Source organism: Mercenaria mercenaria, chromosome 16 (assembly GCF_021730395.1).
Source record: "Mercenaria mercenaria strain notata chromosome 16, MADL_Memer_1, whole genome shotgun sequence".
Lineage (NCBI taxonomy): Eukaryota > Metazoa > Mollusca > Bivalvia > Venerida > Veneridae > Mercenaria > Mercenaria mercenaria.
Genome location: NC_069376.1, coordinates 60,815,108 through 60,838,739, shown reverse-complemented (window position 1 = coordinate 60,838,739; position 23,632 = coordinate 60,815,108). Strand labels below are relative to the sequence as shown.

Below are 23,632 nucleotides of genomic sequence, written 5' to 3'. Positions count from 1 at the left end.
TTTGCATGAACATTATGATTATCATCCAATGACGCAGTAATAATTATCAGTCATCATCATCATCATCATCATCATCATCATGAACAGCACCAGCGGCATCTCCAAAACCTCCTCGTTACGCTACTTGCCTTCTTTATTACCTTCGTCATATAATCAATACATCTGATATGAACAAAACATTTGATTTTGACTTTGATTTTGCCTCCTAAATATTACTCAAAGCTCACTGAAAAATCACATTTCAGAAACCACTCCACATTTTGTAGTATGCCATGAAATGTGTTATACAATGTACCATTTTTGCTACTTCCTGCTGAAAAGCGAATCAATTAGGGCAGTGAAATATTATTTACTTTTTACAGAACGCTAAAATGATAAAGAAAGTGTTAGTGGTATTATGTGGGATTATTCTGGGATATTGGATAATAGACGATTTCGACCCAGGTACACGTTTTGAAGAGTTTTAATATTGCTATTTAGTCTATTGATTTGAAGTAACGGGTACTGTTAATGTGTATTCATGATGTCCGGATCATGACAGGACGTAGCTTGAAATAAATGTGTATTGTGCATGTAGTGGCTGGTAAATATATATAAAAGTATTAGGATAGGTTTATGTGCATATTATGATCGTTTCTGATTTCCTTTAGTAACTTAATTGCATTAAACTTTAAGCAAGATATTTGTTGATAATGTAAACTTATATTTCTATATTTTATTCTATATTTTTACCACCTGAAATGATCAGCATATGACTGTTAAACTTTACCCAAATCTATTTTTGTCGTATAATCGATAAATACCATAATATGCAGATACTTTGTTTAACATATAAATCTCATAAATGTGTATTAAACAGAATGAAATACAATATAAATTACCACTCACCCACGTTTTACTCCAGATATTCCCTAACAAAATGATACGATTATGTGTATTATACATGCGGTCTATTATTTAATAAATACTTTTTGTTGTTGTTTTTTATTTACTAACGTTTATTTAACATCGCGTAGAGAAATGCCTTAGCATATGACTCCCCTTCATTCTCATTCCCACTCTTCCACTTTAGCATTGTTCAATATGTATTCAACATAAATAAAAAAGACAACTTTGTTGCTATTTATTAAAATAAGATCATCAACACTGTTTTGGTTCAACTTGTGACATCTGTATAAAATATTTTAAGATACCTATCAAAGACTCACCTTACGATCAAACTTAGGTTCTATTGTGAAACGGGTCCATGTTGTTCTTTACATAAAATTATACTTTTTTCATTTAATTGAAGGGACAGTGAAGGGAAAACGTGTAGTTGTGACAGGGGCTTCCACGGGTATAGGAGAACAACTGGCCTATCATTATGCAAGACTAGGGGCTAATATATTTATAACAGCCAGGCGGGAAAACAGGTTAAAAGAGGTATGTTTTGTAGTTTATTCTTTGAAGTTAGATTTGATGCCTTTCTTCGAAGGTATGTCAATAGAAACTTTAGCAGTATAATTCGATTTTGGAACATTTGAACTTATTATATAGTTCTTCGCAAGAAAATGTCAACTTCCGTGGAGAACAGTTCTCTTCTGTCATATATTTACAGATTCATCGTGTCTACTTGTCTAGTGATCGAACTTACAAACTTATTCTCTCCCAGCGGAGCATGGAAAAAGTTTATTTTATGTGTTCTGTCCAGCATATTTACACTTATTTTGTCATACTTTCAGGAATGGACTGGTACCCGGATAGAAATACAAGCCTTCCTTCTGCCGCCTGAATGACTTTATTACATAAACGAATTTGATGTTAATTACTTGAACCAACAGTTTTGAGAGGCAATGGATTCGTAGTCAAAAATTATAAATGCTAGGCCACGGATATTATGTCTTTATTACATAAACGAGTTTGATGCTAATTACTTGAACCAACAGTTTTTAGAGGCAAGGGATTCGTAGTCAAAAATTATAAATGCTAGGCCACGGATATTATGTCTTTATTACACGAACGAGTTTGATGCTAATTACTTGAACCATATAATATTCTATTTATCCTGTCATCCATGTGACATAGCGAGGAAAACATATTTTTGTATCTTATTTCGTTAAAGCAAGTTAAAGGGCTATTTTTTAAACGCTACATATACAAAAAAGTGAAAATGTCGTTTAATCAAGAAAACTGCCTACATACCGTTCCCTTTGAAGTAGAAGGGAATAGAAAGAATACAACGGAATAAACTAAAATCGAATAGACAACATTGCATTTTTTATGGCGGCAGATATCACTAGCTGCATGATAAAATATTTGGTTGATCATGAATATGTTTTCCTCGATATGTCACATGGATGACAGGATAAATAGAATATTATTTGTCTTTGTGTGCTTGAAATTCTTGGGTTTGTCTCTCTGTTCTCAAGGCTCGGGGGCTCCGTGGCCGAATGGTTCAGGTCGTTGACATTTGAATTACTTGCCATCTCACTCGGGGCGTTGAATTCTTCATGTGAAGAAGCCACCCAACTGGCTAACGGAAGGCCGCTTATTCTACCTAAGTACCCGCCCATGATGAAATAATAATACGGAGGGGCTACTGGGTAGGTCTTTCTACGCCACCAAAACCTGGAAAGTTGCCATTAAATTAAAGTACAGAAGATACTAACTTAACATTCCCTGTTTATAGCATATTACCGTCATGTCGGAGCTGTCAGAATTTTCTGCAAACCAAACAGATACGTATATGTATACACTTACTAATAATGACAAAAATGAAACAACAAATGTTAAGGTAAGAAAAACATAATATAAAATGAATATTTCATGTGTAATGTGAAATTTTTCTTACCAGCTTTGTATTTTAATTTCAGGTACTTCAGAAGTGCCGAAAGTTGGGCACAGTAGAGCAGACCTATGGTTATGCCGTCGCAGATATGATGGAGCTGGGTTCCATTGAAAATGTGATAGAGGTAAATAAACTCATACTACAACAGTCCTGAACTGAAATATCTTAAAAACCTAAGAAAATTAAATATATGTTTGCAATGTGATAACAAAAAGTGAACGTATGTGACTCCGTAAGTTCTGTTTATGCTGAGAAATGTTACAGAGATGAATGCAAAAGAACTGAAAGTTCTCACGGACGATTCTTAATTTCTATTTATCGTTGAAAATAGCACAGCGTGTGAAAAAAAAAATTGACATGGGTGAAAGTATACGATTTCAAACATTTTGTTTAACATACAAAAAGTTACAGTGGTGACATTATGCGATTCAAACTTTCTTGTTTATCGTAGAAAAGGTAACAAGTTCACACCTAATATAGTCATAGTTAAATACAGTATAAATGTGCAACACCTCTCAACACTGAAAGTTCTTTATCATTATAATTCATGACTGTTGTACAGACACTTCATCAAGTAAAATTAATTTGATGAGGATTTTTACATATAAAATTAGTATCTAAAATTAACTATTTCAGTGGATATATTTAAGCTGTTTATCTTATGTGTTGCAAATGCAGCGTCACGATTTGGTTTATCGCAAAAAATGTAAGAGGTGAAAGTTTCTGTTTATCGAATAATTTTGAAACTCTCAATTTTCTTTATATTGTAGAACATGTTTAAGAGCTAGATCAAAGCAAATGTGTGGATTTCAAGCACTTCAGTGACTTCTTTCCATGGTTTACCTAAAATAAAAGTACATGTGTATAAATCGTGAAAAATCTCTCTCATTTCAGAGCGCTGTTCAACAGCTGGGTGGTTTGGATGTATTAGTATTGAACCATATCATTTATTTCCCTCTCGGTGTATGGAAAGGTTCAAAAGAGAATTTGACGTCGGTAAATAAAGTGATGACTGTAAATTTTGAGTCCTACGTCCACCTAGCCTCGTACTCGCTGCCTCATCTCGAAAAGAGCAACGGAAGTGTTATCGTGTTATCTTCGGTAGCAGGTAAATTCGGTAGCAGTTAAATTTCAATAGTTGGTAGCTTTGGTTGCAGAGGTTGATTCGGTAGCAGTTAAATTTCAATAGTTGGTAGCTTTGGTTGCAGAGGTTGATTCGGTAGCAGTTAAATTTCAATAGTTGGTAGCTTTGGTTGCAGAGGTTGATTCGGTAGCTGGTAAATTTCAATAGTTGGTAGCTTTGGTTGCAGAGGTTGATTCGGTAGCTGGTAATTTCGGTAGCAGGTAAACTCGATAGCAGTTAAATTTCAATAGTTGGTAGCTTTGGTTGCAGAGGTTGATTCGGTAGCTGGTAAATTTCAATAGTTGGTAGCTTTGGTTGCAGAGGTTGATTCGGTAGCTGGTAATTTCGGTAGCAGGTAAACTCGATAGCAGTTAAATTTCAATAGTTGGTAGCTTTGGTTGCAGAGGTTGATTCGGTAGCTGGTAAATTTCAATAGTTGGTAGCTTTGGTTGCAGAGGTTGATTCGGTAGCTGGTAAATTTCAATAGTTGGTAGCTTTGGTTGCAGAGGTTGATTCGGTAGCTGGTAAATTTCAATAGTTGGTAGCTTTGGTTGCAGAGGTTGATTCGGTAGCTGGTAATTTCGGTAGCAGGTAAATTCGATAGCAGTTAAATTTCAATAGTTGGTAGCTTTGGTTGCAGAGGTTGATTCGGTAGCTGGTAAATTTCAATAGTTGGTAGCTTTGGTTGCAGAGGTTGATTCGGTAGCTGGTAAATTTCAATAGTTGGTAGCTTTGGTTTGCAGAGGTTGATTCGGTAGCTGGTAATTTCGGTAGCAGGTAAACTCGATAGCAGTTAAATTTCAATAGTTGGTAGCTTTGGTTGCAGAGGTTGATTCGGTAGCTGGTAAATTTCAATAGTTGGTAGCTTTGGTTGCAGAGGTTGATTCGGTAGCTGGTAATTTCGGTAGCAGGTAAATTCGATAGCAGTTAAATTTCAATAGTTGGTAGCTTTGGTTGCAGAGGTTGATTCGGTAGCTGGTAAATTTCAATAGCTGGTAGCTTTGGTTGCAGAGGTTGATTCGGTAGCTGGTAATTTCGGTAGCAGGTAAAGTCGGTTGAAGGTAAATTAATTCAGTAGCAGGTAAATTTGGTAGCAGATCGATATTATATAACTGTGATTCGGTCTAAAACTATGGTGTCGTGAAATTGTTGAAAATGTCAGTACTGAATTAATTCTACCTTTACCTTCTATCGACAATTTATATGCAAAATTGGATCTAAGACCGACCTTGTCCTCGATATCCAGAGTTGTTGCAAAGAGGCCAGAGACCTCAACGCGCATTGATTTTAAACCAGAGTTTCATAGCTTTTTTGAATTATTGATCTCTGACGACAAAGTGACTGTCTATGCACGCTTTACATTGGGAACATCCTGTAAAATTGTACCTACCAGGTAAGAGACGGGTTAAATCAAGGCTGACGGATAAGTAAAAGTTTATCTCGCACTAAGTTTTCCCTATCAAATCATTTAATGTAACGATAAAAGGAAATATCTCACGTCATGACGTTACCTATTAAACAACAGGACCCAGGCAGCCAATCGTTGTGTCTCTGGAATTTTTCGCCTTTGGTGTATGTTGTTCATGGGCATTGAACGAAACCCGTTTAGGCTGTAATTATTACGGTGTATATTTTATGATATTTGCGAACCATATTACAATGGATCATAATAGTTATGTGTGAAATTTAGTTGTTTTCGTTTCACTATGAAATACAATATGTATAGGGTAATACTCACAGAACCAAAATATATAGAAGCCTGCAACGGAATGAACATTTAAAGCGATGTATTAAATTGGCCCGGAAGTGGTCTCATTTATGAGAAACAAAGATATTTCGTTTTGGTTTTAGCTTTACGTGATGTAGAGGAGATTACGTATTCTTAGTTTCTGAATTAAATGTCACTATTCTACCTTGCACTGATATAAAATATTTTAAAGGTCCAGTGATACTTGAAGGGTAATACTCATAGTACCAAAATGTAGAAGCCTTTGATGAAATGAACATTTAATTCGATGTATTAAATTGGCCCGGAAGTGGTCTGAATAATGAGAAACAAAGATATTTCGTTTTGGTTTTAGCTTTAAGTGATGTAGAGGAGATTATATATTCTTAGTTTCTGAAATAGATGATACTATTCTTCATTGAACGGATTGTTGTTTCAGGTATCATAGGTCAACCATACATTGCGTTATACTCCTCCTCAAAGTTTGCACTAGATGGATTTTTCAGTTCACTTCGTCAAGAATTGAGATTACGTAACAAGGATGTTTCTATAACGAATTGTATTATTGGACTAGTCGGTAAGTTAAGTTTTAAATAATATATGAACATTTGAACATGACTTTACCATTAACCTTACCTGTAACACATGAAAAGGTTTATTCATTGTAAAGCTTGTAAACAGTTCTTGGCAGGTTTATTCCCTCTAAAGCTTGTAAGCAGTTCTTGGCAGTTTGATTCCCTATAAAGCTTGTAAACAGTTTTTGGCAGGTTTATTCCCTCTAAAGCTTGTAAACAGTTCTTGGCAGTTTGATTCCCTATAAAGCTTGTAAACAGTTTTTTGGCAGGTTTATTCTCTGTAAAGCTTGTAAACCGTTTTTGGCAGCTTTATTCCCTGTAAAGCTTGTAAATAGTTTTTGACAGGTTTATCCCTATAAAGCTTATTAACAGATTTTTGCAGGTTTATCCCTGTAAAGCTTGTAAACAGTTTTTGGCAGGTTTATTCCCTCTAAAGCTTGTAAACAGTTCTTGGCAGTTTGATTCCCTATAAAGCTTGTAAACAGTTTTTTGGCAGGTTTATTCTCTGTAAAGCTTGTAAACAGTTTTTGGCAGCTTTATTCCCTGTAAAGCTTGTAAATAGTTTATGACAATTTTATCCCTTTAAAGCTTGTTAACAGTTTTTTGCAGGTTTATCCCTGTAAAGCTTGTAAACAGTATGTGGCAGGTTAATTCCCTGTAAAGCTTGTAAACAGTTTTTTTGCAGGTTTATCCCTGTAAAGCTTGTAAACAGTTTTTGGCAGGTTTATCCCTGTAAAGCTTGTAAACAGTATTTGGCAGGTTAATTCCTTGTAAAGCTTGTAAACAGTTTTTTGCAGGTTTATTCTCTGTAAAGCTTGTAAACAGTTCTTGGCAGGTTTATATCTGTAAAGCTTGTAAACAGTTTTTTTGCAGGTTTATCCCTGTAAAGCTTGTAAACAGTATGTGGCAGGTTAATTCTCTGTAAAGCTTGTAAACAGTTTTTTTTTGCAGGTTTATTCCTGTAAAGCTTGTAAACAGTTTTTTGCAGGTTTATTCCCTATAAAGCTTGTAAACAGTTTTTGGCAGGTTTATCCCTGTAAAGCTTGTAAACAGTATGTGGCAGGTTAATTCCCTGTAAAGCTTGTAAACAGTTTGTGGCAGGTTAATTCCCTGTAAAGCTTGTAAACAGTTTTTTTGAAGGTTTATCTCTGTAAAGCTTGTAAAAAGTTTTTGGCAGGTGTATTCCCTGTAAAGCTTGTAAACAATTTTTGGCATGTTTATTCCTGTAAAGCTTGTAAATTTTTGGCAGATTTATCACTGTAAAGCTTGTCAACAGTTCTTGGCAGATTTATTCCCTGTAAAGCTTGTAAACAGTTCTTGGCAGGTTTATACCTGTAAAGCCTGTAAACAGTTTTTGGCAGCTTTATTCGCTGTAAAGCTTGTAAACAGTTCTTGGCAGGTTTATTCCCTCATAAGCTTGTAAACAGTTCTTGTCAAGTTTATCCCTGTAAAGTTTGTAAACAGTTATTGGCAGGTGTATTCCCTTTAAAGCTTGTATAGAGTTCTTGGCAAGTTTATCCCTGTGAAGCTTGTAAACAGTTTTTGCCAGATTTATTCCATGTAAAGCTTGTAAACAGTTCTAGGCAGGTTTATCCAAGCAAACCATGTAAACATGGTTTTTAAAGAAGTTAATCGTCGGAGACGCTCCAAACTGATGCTTGTCAGAGTAAAACAAATATTAAATAGATTATCTGCTCTTTTGTTATTTATAGATATTATAGATACAAGATGCACATTTTATACCTAACTGTATATGAAGATATTAAGCATGTGCGAACGAGATGCATATTAGATTTACGTATTTGTGATTACATCCGAAATGGAATGATTATTAAATGTGTTTCTAGATCTTCGTTTCTTCTTGCAGGTACAGAAAATGCTCTCAATCATCTCTCAAGCTTTAAGTACCTGCTAAGTGTTGTAAAGGCAGAATCTCCGAGCGACACTGCTTTAGTTATTGTTAAAAAAGGCGCGCTGCGTGTGCGTCAAATGTATTATCCGCCTTCGACTTATTGGTGTTATCTATTCAGGGATTGGTTTCCTGAACTGTTGGATTGGGTGAATCGATATTTGTATTCTAAAATATAATTAAATTTTACATTACATTTTTTATTTGGCCTTACTTATACATTATTTACACACTTCCACAAGAACAGCGTGTACGTTGGTGATTGCTTAAATGGCAGTTTGAAAAATAACAAAATACCATACAATCTACAGAATTTATCAAATGTGTTAGGGAGGGTACAGTTCAAGTATACAGGGCAACTAAGAAAGCAATATATTAATCCCATATATTACAAGTATCAACATGATGGTAAATTGCATTTTCTCTTTGATCTTTCTTTAACGTTTTTATTTTTTAGGTTTCTCTATAGTCTTTTATGTATGCAGGGAACGTACTTCCATTTTAATTGGAAATTAGATTTTAGTTTTGCGTGCTTTGTCGGCAAATAAAACACGGTTTTGAGTTCAGATTAATTACGACGCATCTGGACGAAGAGATGAAGGGATATTACACGATTTTCATACAATTTACTTTGGGTCGTGTTAGGAAGATGTTAATCCGCTTATATATGTAAATGATTGATTGAGATTTAATTTGAATAAATAAGTTTTATAACTACAACAGCAACTTTGTCTCATTAATATTGTATCACGATACGATTTAATGCCTGCATAGTTAAATTTACAATGTGTGTTTCTTTATCTGTATATGGCACGGTGCACAATCACGTGACTTGTTACGTTTCAACTGGGGTATCACGCCAAGCAGAATTTGTAAACAAAACGTTGTTTTTGAAGGTAAAGTTTTTAAAGATATATTTTTGTAAAATGACTACTAGCTGGTGTAAGTCCTTATATCAATGCGTACCTCCGGTGATATAGCATATGTCAGTGTCTGCTTTAGTTTTGCTGTTAACCTGGACAAACCGCAATGCTTCCACAGCAAGCATATTTTCAAATGGTTTGTTAACCAAACCCAAGCGACTGTTCCTTGATGAACGACCAACTAGTTGGCACTGCTGCGTTCTCTATGACATCTAAGATCATTTTGGTAGGATTTTCGCTAAAAAAATGGCGTATTTCTGGATAGATCGCCGAACTCGAAAAATGTCCGTTCTAAAGTCCAAAAGCTCTCACAGAAAGCACTATTTTAAATCGCGATTTTCTAGTTCCTTTCGTTGAATGCAATGCCGCAATTAACGCAGGTAACGTTTTTCCCTACCAACGCAATACTTTGTAAAGTTTACTGCACGTGGATAGTGATATTTTCAAGAAAATGTGGGTAGCTCAAAAACATGCTCTCAAAGCCCGTTACTTTATACCAATGTTGTCACATCAAGCAAAAATCTTAAGCTGACAGTTTAACCACTTTCTACTGTTAATTTTGCCAAGAAGATAAAGCAAAATGATTCTTATTTGACATATAGTCCTTTCCCAATTGGATTTCACATGAATTTAGTTGTATCGAGACAACACTTGAATAATCAAAAGATATAACGCAAATACTAAATTTGCTGCTAACATGCGGTCAATACAAAAGGAGCATCATGGAAGGCACGTGCTATTTTCCCGCCAAAATGATCGTCTGTTTCCCGTTACATTTGGAAATCCTTTATGGCGTATAAGATTGCCCGATATTTACGCATATTTAAGTCGAGTTTTCATTCGTTTAGGCTGGCTCTTTACAACTTAAGCCCACGTTCAACCAAATGCTCGGAAAATCTACCGGTCAGTTGACGGAAATGTATGGAAGATCTATATTGATCTAGTACAATTTCTACAGAAATACGGTTTTGGAAAAGTCTTGTTGAGCCAACGGCATTATTTTAAAGCATACATGTATCATGTCCCGACGCCGACAAGGCTTGTCATTTCATTGGACATGTCACCTTTATATTTTAGTACGATGTAGTGTAGATATTTATATACATTTACATTTTTATTGAAGTTTTTTTTTTTTTTTTTGGCAAAGAATTTCCTATTTATTTTAACCATACTAGTGTACATGTTTTATCTTCATTCCAAAAAATTGGCGAACAAATATCTCATGTATATGGTAAATATGTATGGAAAGCCGACACAGTATTTTGTAGTATCAAAAATCTATTATCATCGTTCTGTGTTGTGCATTTGAAGTTTAATTTGACAATTTAGAGGAGAATATTCCTCCCTTTTGAGGTAGTTGTGGAATGAAAATTACTTAAGCATGAATTCTTATGTTTCGCAAAAGGAACGTTAAACTATTTTCCCTAGTAGAATATGCACTTTAATTGTAATACACATGTATTTGTTATATCAATTGATTTGACACGATGCTATCAGTTCGACAAAAGGGAGGAATGTTCCATCTTTTGTGTCAGTATAATATACATGTACACCTTATTGCTAAAAGTATGTGTTGTTGAAAGTTTCATAAAAAGGAGGAATGCTCCACTCTTTCGTATGTACAGTATAATCATTATTTGGAAAACATGTATTGTGTTATAAATTTCGAAAGTAATGTGAAATATACACTGTTTACATATGATTTCTCAAGTTTAGCGAAAGGGAGGAACCTTCCATCCTATCAATAGTAGGAATCCGCCTTATTTGTAAAAGACCCTAGTGTTTAAAGAGGAGAAATAACAAGTTTTGCAAAGAGAGGAATGATTCATCCTTGTAAAAACACGTATCGTTAAAAGGGAGGAATATCTCTCCCTTACAAAAAAAAATTGAAATAAAAGCTATATCGATAAGAGAAAATTTTCTTTTCTGGTCTGGAACTCCAAATTTAAGTAGCATGAAAATTACACTACAAAGTGAGGTGTAAAGTCGTAAAAACAAGAAACTTGATAGGAAAGTATTGATGAGTATGAGCCAATATATATAGCCTACAGAAAATTAAAATACTTCTTTCATTTCTTATATTGCGGAGCTTGCAGTTTATTTATGGAGGTGAGGCTTGTTTCCGTACATGATTGTGCTGGATGTAGTATCAAAACAAAATAAATCGTGTTAATGATGAAATGCATATTTCATCTACATATTTTAAGTCCGCTCGCTAGACGGTCTTGAACAATTTTTTATATTGAATAAGCATATCGAAATCTCGATTTATATATGCTTACACAATTATCTTAAAAATGAGAATACAAATAGTATAATTTGTTATTGAATTAATCTTATCAATTTGTATGTAATTGTAATGCAAAAAACACTTGGTATATTTAAATATTAATTCAGCTCTAGCCTAAACAACAGTACTTTTTAAACATTTTATTACCTCCCTTTATTAGCAATTAGGAGTGACCTGTCGCTTTTATTTTTAGATTTGGATTTTCCAGACTGTTCCATTTATTAAATAATGGTTTGAAAGATATTTGACTTATTTAAAACTATAAATACATTTCCAATACCGAGTAGATTGAAATTGCATTGATAGTTCAGTTGGTACAATTGAGGAATCTTGCTAGTGATCTAACTTTTGCGATTAGGAGGCTGTGGGTTCGAATCCCACACAGGGTGATTTGTTTTATGATTAAATTTGTTTTATTTATATCTTTCATGTTTTTTTATCTCATTTTTAATTTCATTCATACAATTTCAATACATTTCAAACACACGCCCCCCGTGGAGCATCCTCACAATCGCTGGCGGCGTCGGTTTCCTCTGAATCAATCAGTGTCTCAGCTAGTTGAATGACCAAATTGTCAAGAGCTATGTCAACCATGTTGAATAATTCACAATCAAAAATATATTTGAAAAACCTATGTTATATGCGAAAATAGCAAAATGATACAAGTAATGCAATTCAATTACATCTTTAACATTATTATCATTTTAAATATATGTTACCAAAATATAAATAAAAAAAAAATATATAAAATGAAAAAAAAATATTGATCTCCGTTGGAATTCGAACTCACAAAAGTTAGGTTCTAGAGAAGTCACACTTACCACTGCACCACGGTGTCTAATTGTCGACGAGGCAGTCATTTAAATATTTATTATAAAAATAAGTTATAAAAAGGTAGGATACCCCTTTACTGAAGTGGTTTATTCCAGTAACCTTTCAAATCTATTAATAAAAGCGACAGGTCACTCCTAAATGCTAGTACATTTTGATGAAATTTATGTAATTGAATATATATCACTCTTTCATAATAGCCCCTTCTCAAATTATATGCATGCTTTACATTCCATTGCCAGAACGAGGCTGAGATGGGTCAGTTGTAAACATTATCTCAGAGCAGTATTACTGCTTCCAGTGTTAAAGTACACTGTTTATGATAAGATAGGAAAACACACAAAGTTTAATAATAATTTACTTTTAATGTGTTCCAAAGTGTAATTCAAATGACTGATGTTATTTTAATCTGAGTTTTTATAAATTTTCCAAAGATGAATTGGGTAGTTAAAATCAGGCGAGATGTGTGTCAGTGAGTGATTTCCAGGTATATAAATATTCATTATAATCACATTTTTTGTATTTTCGAAAATGAAGTTTGCAGTCAAATAATTTTTTTCAAAAATAAACAAACTTCATTAAAGAAGGTTATTAGAGTAATAGTATATTTGCTAGTAAAATGCATTTCCAATTTTACCATATTTATTCTTTATACCATAGATTTCTGTTGTTGTTTTCTGAACAGATCTCTAAGTCAGCAGTTGTTTGTTCTAGCACTTCAAAAATGAAAATTATACAGGCTGACCACAACTTAAACCAAGACGAATTTCAAAAAAGAACACTTAGTCTAATAGTAAGAAAATAAAATAATTGCTGACATTATGTTTTGTATTGTACTTCAGTCATTTCAGTTTTCAGAAATGAAGGAGGCTGTTTTCAAATTCCTTTAATTTATTTATTTTCTGACAAAAAATGTGAAACAATGGACAGTACAAAAGAACCATCTACAACTGGAGGAAGAACATTGACAGCAGTCCTACTTTATGTTGAACAAGGACCCGGAAATATCAACACTGAAGGACTGGAGCTGCGCTAGAAAAATTAAGAATGTATTGTTTTAGCCAGCCAACTTAAAACATTTAAACTTAAATGCTTTGTTATTTCTCCACAATTGTTGAGTTTGTTTTTCACTGTAGTCCAGCCAATCTTGTTTCTATATGATGATCATTTCTTTTCCCTGAATTTAACTTGAAGGTATTTGATCTTTAATAGCTCAAGTGGAGGGATCTCTAGTCGGATCATAGACCTGTCTGTCTGGACTTGTATCTAACCAGGGTGCCCTAAAACTGACAACCAAATAAGGGTTTTTAAATGGTTTTCACAGACTTAAGCATACCGTTTGGCTGCTGTTGGTACATAAGCTAGCCTGTGTTGGTGTCACTTAATATATATGAAATAATATGGTTAGGAAAGAATCTGACTGCTCTGAACAAACTTTACCATGTAAACAACTTACTAGCCCCAATAGTACAAGCAATCAGTGTTTATAATCAGAACTTAAAAGCTGGCCACTTCTACAGCTGCATAAATTGACCAATTAGTTACAGTTTTAGAGATAAGATGTGTATTGATGATTTAGTTTCATACAGGTAAACAAGCTGAAAAACAACAACAACGAAAGTATAGATATTTGATCTTACTTTAAAAATAGTGTATGTAGCTTTCACTATAATATTCATAAATATTCTTTAGAAGAGAACTTGTAAGTTCCAATATAATCTTCAGCAGAAAAAAAATGTTATATTAGGGATTAAACCGGTATATATCACTATCACTATAGTAGCTGCCATTCTGCTTATCAGCAATGTTTACAACTGACCCATCTCAGCCTCGCTCTGGGAATCTCATTCAATATTCAGGAGATAATATTAAGAAGGGCCTATTAACTTGTGAGTAGATTGAGTAAAATTTTATTTAAACAGAATCTAGCATAGATTTTCATTATATTACTATCTGTAGCATTAAATCATTCTCGCATACCAGAGGTCTACCGTGGTTCCCCGTCTCGGGATTTTGACGAACCTCTGATGGATGAGAATGCATTAAATAGGATCCTCCCCAAAATCTGTTCAAATGGTTGCACTTGACTCTTCTCAGGGACAATTAGTTTATACCACATACAGTTATTACTATTCATGGTTCAGCGTGTCGTAAATGCATTCAAGTTAAAACAGTCAGGTCAGGTGAGTGACTTGGGAACACTACTTAGAAGCCCGCTGGTTATACTAAACGTAGTTGTTACCATTCAGGTTTCAGTGTGTCATATTTCAGGTTAGCGACTAAGGGCACTATGGCCCACTTGTGTTCATTATTGTGTTCGGAATTAGATACAAATTTTAAAAGAGTTTAAGTGTTTCATTAGGCTAAGAAGTACATGAGGACAAGCATTACATGATAATTAATAAAAAGAAAACGGAAAAGAAAAACATTATCTTTGTTTCATCTGCTTTTAACATAAAATCTACAGCCTTATGGAACTTTAAAGAAACAAAATGTATAATTGAATATTATCACATCGTTTGCAAAGCTAATATACCTATAATACTTTTTCCATAAATTTAGATAAAGTACAGAGCTCCTTTGCGCTACATTAAATATTTTCACTCGTGCGAAATATCGATGGGTCTAATTTTCCCATATGATTCTCACTTCACTGACAATATCTTCATCACTAACAACATCATCATCAAAAACACCCTGTCAGTATTTTCATCATTACCATTAGCAGCAGCAGCAGCAGCAGCAGAAGCAACAACAACAAAAACAATATCATCATAAATTAACAGCATAACTACATATCATCATTTCCCTTCATTTCTCAATTAATAAAATTACAACAACACCGTCATCATCAGTGTAATCAACATCATCAGCAGCATTTTCATCATCAGCATTATAAAAGAAATATTAACAAAGGCAAACTCAGCATACTTTGCATGAACATCATCATCAGATAACGCAGCAATAATTATCTGTCAGCATCATCATCATCATCATGATAAACAGCACCAGGGGCATCTCCAAAACATCCTCGTTACGCCACTTGCCTTCTTTATTACCTTCGTCATACAATCAATACATCTAATGTTAGAATTTGTTACATATCTTAATCCTTAATTGTTTTAAGATATTCATGGGTATTGTCGTTCATTCATTCATTCATTCATTTATTCATTCATCCACCTATCCGTCCATCCATTCATTCATTCTTTTCATTCATTCATTTGTTCGTTCGTTCATTCGTTCGTTCATTCATTCATTCATTGAAAACAACAGTATAATTTAGTGCAATATGCTCTTTTAATAAGCAATGTCCATATTTATTTATTGCTTATATGATCAACTGTAATTGTGGATGGAATATATAATTAGACTTTTGTAGATATAAATATAAACATAGTAATATACACTGACAGTAACATGGATCAGCTGTTTTTTAATAAGTAATTTTAAGTTATGTAATGATAGTCTCCTATAAATCAATAATAAATTGGCCATGCTTTTTATTGATGTATTTATTAAATGTTTTGTAATATGTAAATATGCATGAATGAGACATAAATAAACTATTAAACTATCTAATATGAACAAAATATTTAATTTTGACTCCTAAATATTACTCCAATTTTTCGCTCCAAGATCACATTTCAGACACCACTCCATATTTTGTAGTATGCCATGAATGTATAATACAATGTACCTTTTTTGCTACTTCCTGCTGAAAAGCGAGTCAACTGGAACAGTGAAATATTATTTACTTTTTACAGAACACTAAAATGATAAAGAAAGTGTTAGTGGTATTATGCGGGATTATTCTGGGATATTGGATGATAGACGATTTCGACCCAGGTACACGTTTTGGAAATTTTTAAGATTGCTATTTGTAGCAACAACCACCACTTTTTGTTAGTTTTAATTTACAGGAATAAAATTATGTTTTTGGACTCTTAATATGTGTATGAATGACAAATCAATTGTGTTTTTGAACATAATTATTACTAATAAAGTTTTATGGGGTGTTGGTCATGTCCTAGATTTTGACACGTAACAACTTTTTTCCGTTTTTTTTTTGTGCAAAAGTGTCCGCAGTTAATTGCATTTTTTCTGCTACATGTTTAAAATGATTTATCCATTATAAAGGAACATTTCCCTAGTTACTTTAGAGAGATCACGAAGCCATTCAATAAAAAAATATACTTTTAGTAAGTGAAAATTTAGCCCCATTCAAATACATGGTACTTTCACTTTGGAAAACAGGTATAATTGCCAATCTGCACATTTCTAAGTCTTAAAAATCATACAGTATGTTAAATACCCTCTATGTAACATGATAAGATAGGTTTGAAAAGTGAATGCTAGAATTTCATTTTTTTTTTGTGGACACATTTTTTGGAAATCCTGAACCAAGGCTTTGCAAGAGTTATATTTCCAGTGATTATTGCTATATTTAGTCTATTGAAGTCAGTGGCGTAGCTTCTATAAGGCACTGCAGGTCCGGGCCTGCAGATTATCCGAGAAAGTGAAAAAATAAAAATGTCAAATATGCAATAAAAATCGAAGGGTAAGGGGGGTTAGGCTGCAGGAGGTAATGAATCAGTCACTAACGGGAGCGTACCTGGATGGTTTTGAACTGTACGCTAGATATGAGCAGCACAGTTACGATGCTGCGAGTATGATGTAGGTGAGGGAGGGGGTCTCCATCTTCCAGAAAATTGAGATTTAGTGAATGTTTTAGGCAAGAGATGCGTTCTCTTGCTATATTCCAGCGTTAATCTATTTTGTTTGTCACATTTGTACTACATATTACGGAGATAATCATTTAAAATCAAAGATTAGCACACCGCTCATGCTTAATGGCAGGGATCGTGACATTGTCTAAAAACAAAAACTGCAACTCGAGCAGCCCAGGATATTATGAGGAATACAACCATTTTTCGTATACTTTATTTATAATGAAGAGTTCTAATTAACTTGACCATGAAATTGTATATCACTCTACCACGGCTGAGACTTAGAACGTTGAAGAATCAGAGTTCTGTGAATTGCTCTACACAATATACTCCCTGTTTTCGTACATTAGACATCAATAGTAACAGTAGATATATGGTTATGTTTCAAAATATTTGTGTCACTGAAACAGTGTGTCATTCTATGAAATATTTTATTGTACAACTGCCAAGACCCGCTCACGCCAAAGGGGCCTAACACTATTGCAGTTTGGGTAACTGCATCTAACTGCTACACACGTGAAAACATCGAATATTCGAACCGTGTGCAAAGCTGTCACTATGATTATTCATTTATTTATTTATTATTCATTTAATATCCTCCACAACATCAAGATCACATAGGCAATGAATGGAACGTTACCTAGCACATTAAAGGTATACTAGGTTTTTTTGGTTTTATCATAATTGAAATCTTCGTCTTTAATTAATGCATTGCGTCTGCATTTTGGTCAGTTTTTGATACCTCACACTTTAAAGGTATACTAGTTTTTTTTTTTACTTTTGTTGTAATCGTATTTGAAATCTTCGTCAGTGTTTAATTTAATGCATTGCGTCTGCATCAACATTTTGGCAAGTTTTTGATTATTTTATCTATGCACACATTGCAAACGTTTCAAGTTTTCTCACGGGAAACTTAACACTTTTTAGTCGTTAAACATCTAATTTTGGTAAAATGCAAATTTAAACTGCGCAAATTGCTAAAAGTACTTCTGTATTCAGATCTGGATATAGATTGATAGATGTTATTGCAATCATTAATAAAGTCTTCGATATCACGTAAGCAGTCGCGTTTTTCTTACTCGAGATAACGGAAGACTATCAGTTTTATTCTCCCACTGCTCTGTTTTATTATATCTTATTGATACTTGAATAGCAGTCAGGCGGGTGATCCTTTGTGCAAACAGATTCCGACATGCCCAAATTGAGTATACCGAGGTTCAATGGGCAAAGTGATATGTAGGTATGTTTGTAGAAACGAGCGCTCGGTAGTTGCCGTGGAACTTGCATGCACAACGGAATCTCCCTTTTGACTGAGTATCGCAATTAGGGGTTTGTGGCAAAATGTTTCACCTGAAGCGGTGGTCTAAATCTAAAACATCCAAACATCCAGTTAATATACATGTACCGGTATGCTGAGATTTAGTGTCAATTAAATGTAAATCATTGGCTACACTTTTTGTAATAGCAGCAAATATTTATACTGTGTTTAGCTATACATGCATTACGTCTTATTTTAAACCTATGGCATATAGTACTGTTAATACAGATAAACCTGTTACTTTATGTTTACCTCAGCTATATGAAGTAACTGTTCATATTTTCAAATATGAAAGTCTTTAGCTTGTATCTGCTTGTATCTTTGTATGTTCGAAACCTCGCACGAGGTGTCTATTTTTTCATTTTTCATTGTGAGGAAACCATCAGGTTGGCTTTCTGAACACTTTATGGCTTTATCCAGGTATCAGTTCATACTACAGGTTGGCTTGCTGAACAATTTATGGCTTTATCCAGGTATCAGTTCATACTACAGGTTGGCTTTCTGAACAATTTATGGCTTTATCCAGGTATCAGTTCATGGCCTAAAGTTATGTCCGAAGGAGACATCCAGGGTCTTCCTCCCAACATTAAACACTGTTAAAAGCTGGACAGTTCTTTTGAGACATAAACACGTACTTGTAAAAATTACAGTTGATGATTTTATACTAAACCTCTGAAACTGTTTAGGGTTTACCTACATAATTGTTTTCCATGGCATTAAAACACTTGCTTTACTTTCATTTTTTGCTTGTTTCTACTTAAGTTTGTCACTTAGGCAGACAGAAGTTTTAGTTCTTGTGAGACATATCTATGCGAAATGTCTTCTACATGTATAGAAAACTTCAACTAAACGGATGCACAATATACATATATGTAATTAAGATCATATGACATTACGAATTCATTTAAAATATACGAAACTTAAAACGATTCACAATATATGTTCAACATCAAATGATATGTCCGTACTCCCTATATAAGGTTTTTTCACATTTACGTTATAGATCACAATAATCCAGATGCTACTGATCATATGAACTGCAAACTGCAAAGAAGATAAGTATGATATACAGAAATGAAGCAGTATCAGTATGCCCAGCTTTGTAAGCAATGTGTAATTTTAGAAAGAAGAAAAATACACATTTATCGTTCGAAGTTGTTGCCACCGGCCGTTCCTGTGCGGTTCCCACTGTGTTCCTTTATATGTCCGTTATGTTCTCGCTGACAGTTTGTGTCGAATTTGAATTGTACGCACAGGCGTATAGGCGTATGCCCAGATACGCGCCTGACCAATATTGAACATGTAATTAGAGCGTATTTATTAGATATTTCCATGATTAAAAAGATAAAACCGATACCAGTAGTTTTAGTTATTTTCTCGCTCGTATACCACCGCCCCGCCAATTATCGCCCCACAACTTTATTAATGTTGGCAAATAGACAGTACTTGCGCCGAAAAAAGGGGTTGCGAATGTCATGATCAAATTACGCGGACGGGATTCGAACCCGCGACCTCCGGGTTAGGAGTCCGACGGTACTTACAGGATTTTTTACCAAGAGGGGAAGGGGCCAAGGCCTGTTATTTGAGGGGTGTGGGGGAGGTGGAGGAGCGGAATAAAAACCTGATGTAAAGTCAATTTTTGTGGAAAACTGCATGATTTAAAAGAAATTTACTGAGGGGAAGGGGCCTATCAGCGACCCCTTTTATGAAGGGGGAAAAACCCCTGATTTAATTCTACCCCTACACCTCGGTGCCTCTCAATAATCCGTGAATCTAATGCATATTGAAAACATAAACTGTTTCAGGTTTATTAAAGTTTGAAAGTATTGTTTTTGATTAAAGAAGTCTAGACTGTGCTGTAAAATCTGTTTCATAGTACAAAATGCATATCTTGAAGTGCGTATACAGCTTATTTTTCAGTTGAATAATTATTGAAATGTGCATCTGTTTAATAAATAATGATTTACTACATTTTATCGGTGAATAAATATAATCAAAACTTCGGATGCTTAGTAATTAAATCAGGAAAGTGTAGCATGAGCGATTTAATTATTCGCATCATTTTATCCATCAACAAAATACAGGAACATATTTTTTATCAGTCACACTGTGAGTGATATAGGTTTGCTATTTCTTTTATTAGCATTCAGCAAAAAATAAACAGAATTTGTTTGTTGTGAATGGATATGGAATATCACATCGAGAACTGATACAATAACTCGCGCTACCTGCTCATGAAAATATCAATTGCATCAACTGTCGATGTGATATATTCCATATCCACTCAAAACAAACAAATTCTGTTTGTTTTGTTTTGCTGAATTCTAATAAAAGAAATAGAAAACTTATATCACTCACAGTGTGACTGATATGGAACTGATAATACTAATGTTGGGTCAGTTATACTTAGTTATGATAACTTAGTCATAAACTGAACTTTGATCGTTTTTTGTGTCTTTTTATTGAATTAAACTCCCCCGCTTAGCATTGGTATTATTCCGCCAGAATGGCTCAGAATGCACCATAGACACTCTTAGTTTTTCCAAATTTTCGTGGGGAGGATACCCCAATACCCCACTACCAAAGTCGCTTCTTCGGGGCATCGGGCCTGCAATTTATAAAATGCCAACTACGCCCCTGGAAGTAACGGGTACTGTTAATGTGTATCTATAATAATAATAATTATAACACATGTCCGAATCATGAAATAAATGTGTATAACACATGTCCGAATCATGAAATAAATGTGTATAGTGCATGTAATGGCTGGTAAATGATATGGAAGTATTAGGATAAGGTTATTACTTAAAGGTTTATGTACATATTATGATCGTTTCTGATCTCCTTTCGTAACTTAATTGCATTAAACTTTTAAGCAGGGTATTTGTTGATAATGTTTATATTTCTATATTTATTCCATAGATCTGCATATGACTGTAAAACTTTACCCAAATCTATCTTTGTCGTATAATCGATAAATACCATAATATGCAAATAACTTGTTTAACATATAAATCTCATAAATGCGTATTAAACCGAATGAAAACAGTATAAATTACCACACACCCACGTTTTACTCCAGATATTCCCTAACAAAATGATATGATCATGTGTATTATATATGTGGTCTGTTACTGGAATCATTTAATAAACAAAATAATTTAGATGTTGATAATGTTGTTTTTTATTTAACATCGCGTAGGGAAATGCCTTAGCATTTAATTGTATGACAATTTTTTGATGATTCCACTCCATTCCCATCCACTCTCTTCCCCTTAACTATTGTTCAATATATATTCAACATACATATCTAAAGTAAAGACAAAACTGAAAATATAACCTCACTGACCGACAAAAATAAAAAAGACAACTTTGTCGCTATTCATTAAACACTGTTTTTGGTCTAACTTGACATCTGTATAGAATAATTTAAGATACATATCAAAGACTTACTTTACGATCAAACGTATGTTTTATTGTGAAACGGGTCCCTGCTGTTCTTTACATGAAAAATATACTTTTTTCATTTAATTAAAGGTACAGTAAAGGGAAAACGTGTAATTGTAACCGGGGCCTCCACGGGTATAGGAGAACAGCTGGCCTATCATTATGCAAGACTAGGGGCTAATATCGTTATAACAGCCAGGCGGGAGAATAGGTTAAAAGAGGTATGTTTTGTTGTTTAGTCTAGTTGTTGAAATTAGATTTGAGCCTGTTTTCCGAAGTATTTCAGTAGTTTCAACTGGATTATATAACATCACCGAGTCCAATCGTTACCTTGAAAAACCGGATCAGTAACGCATGATCGTGGATCAAATGGAGCGGTTTTGGTAAGAAAATTGTCTTTTTCAGTTATTTAGAAATTATTGTCAGAGACAGCATACAGCGCAAGATGAGCTCTGAACATTATGGAATACACCTTGCTATTTGTATTCCAGCAAAGCTAAGCACTTTTCTCAATTACTTCGGAAAACCATGTGAAAATAGCAGGTAAACAATACCATGACTCAGAAAAAGCATTATTTGCAGTACGTTCTCTCAGACTGATAAACATACAATATTACCAATTCCGTGCTGTCCCTGATACATTCATGAAACACGTTGGTGCTACAAAAGATGAATTAAATGTTTTGAAAGGCCAATATAAGGCGATTCATGACTGAACTGATCAGTAACGGGAGCTAAAGGATCAGCGACTGCAAAATGCAGTAATGCAGGAGCTTCGAATTTTACTTCTGTGTTCGTTTTCATCAAGGGAAACGTACCATTATTCATTTAATTTATCTTTCAGAAACAGCGATAAGTATTTTCTCCTGATACCGCTTTAGTCTAAACAGCAATTTATTGTTTTTATATAGTTAATAATTCTTCTAAAACTCCGTGAAATACTATTTTTTAAGGAATGTAATTCAGTCGCACTGTGGTCAAAATGTTTTAGACAATAAAAGCATACATGTACTAAATCCTGATGTCTATATTTTCTACATAAAGTAAAAATACATGTAATATGTACAAATAGCTAGCTTCGTTTCAAATTATAAGCACGGTTTCGAGAGATTTTTCCGAGATCAGAATTAAAATGCTGTTACTTGGAACTACTTTTAATTCCACAATATAATTTTATTTCTCACCTTAGCACATCTATCAATTTAATGCGTTACTAACAAAATGTCAAAAACATTCGCACTGAACACCCACGTATACCTTTAAGAATTCCTCAAGTAAGAACTGGTCTCCAGTCTCGTGACTATTCTTAGATGGTTTTCAACCTTGTGATTTTACTTCTTTTAGACTGGTAGGTAAATTTCCTTTTTCAGACTAAAAGTAAGGCAAAAGCTTTTGGGTCCTTGACGACAATCACAGACTTTTTGCTACGAACTTTATTCAGTAGTAAAATCGACAATATCTAAACTGAAGAATTACGGGATTAGCAATTCTTTAGCAGAAATTTGTCTAAAAATATAAATTATCATACCACTGCTTTGCAAGTTATTCTCTCAAAAATCACGGCCTGTAAACATTAGCTCTACCTCTTTTTTGGAGATTAATTGAAAAAGAGTTAATGATACCTCCGTGACAGGGATATAATTACCGGAACTATAGGAGTTCTAAATGTAAGCAAAGAAATAAGGTGAGTCGTTGCATTATCCTTTCATTATTATGGCTTCAAGCTACCTAATATGCTATCAAACATGCTCAACAAAGTCAAACCTGAAGGGACATATGAAAAGACACAAAGACAAAATTCTCCAGTGTAACAGACGTAATAAATCATACTGTGCTGGCGAGCTGATGTAAACCTTCATGGAACACGGAACTCAATGGTATGTCCACAGAGTGGAACGCTTTTTTATTACAACCAGTATAATTGTATACTTTA

The 23,632-nt window shown here is 34.0% G+C and overlaps 1 protein-coding gene across 1 annotated transcript in view; it reads left to right on the top strand.

Annotated features, from left to right (window-relative positions):
- Positions 1-275: 275 nt before the first annotated feature.
- The window catches only part of LOC123540221 (hydroxysteroid 11-beta-dehydrogenase 1-like protein), a 37,204-nt gene continuing 13,847 nt past the window's right edge, over positions 276-23,632 (top strand). Inside the window, exons 1-6 of the mRNA XM_045325056.2 lie at positions 276-444; positions 1,292-1,422; positions 2,853-2,951; positions 3,722-3,935; positions 6,116-6,253; positions 21,790-21,920. Of these exons, the coding sequence (XP_045180991.2) occupies positions 372-444; positions 1,292-1,422; positions 2,853-2,951; positions 3,722-3,935; positions 6,116-6,253; positions 21,790-21,920 (786 nt within the window). The 5' untranslated portion in view covers positions 276-371. The remainder of the gene's footprint in view (positions 445-1,291; positions 1,423-2,852; positions 2,952-3,721; positions 3,936-6,115; positions 6,254-21,789; positions 21,921-23,632) is intronic.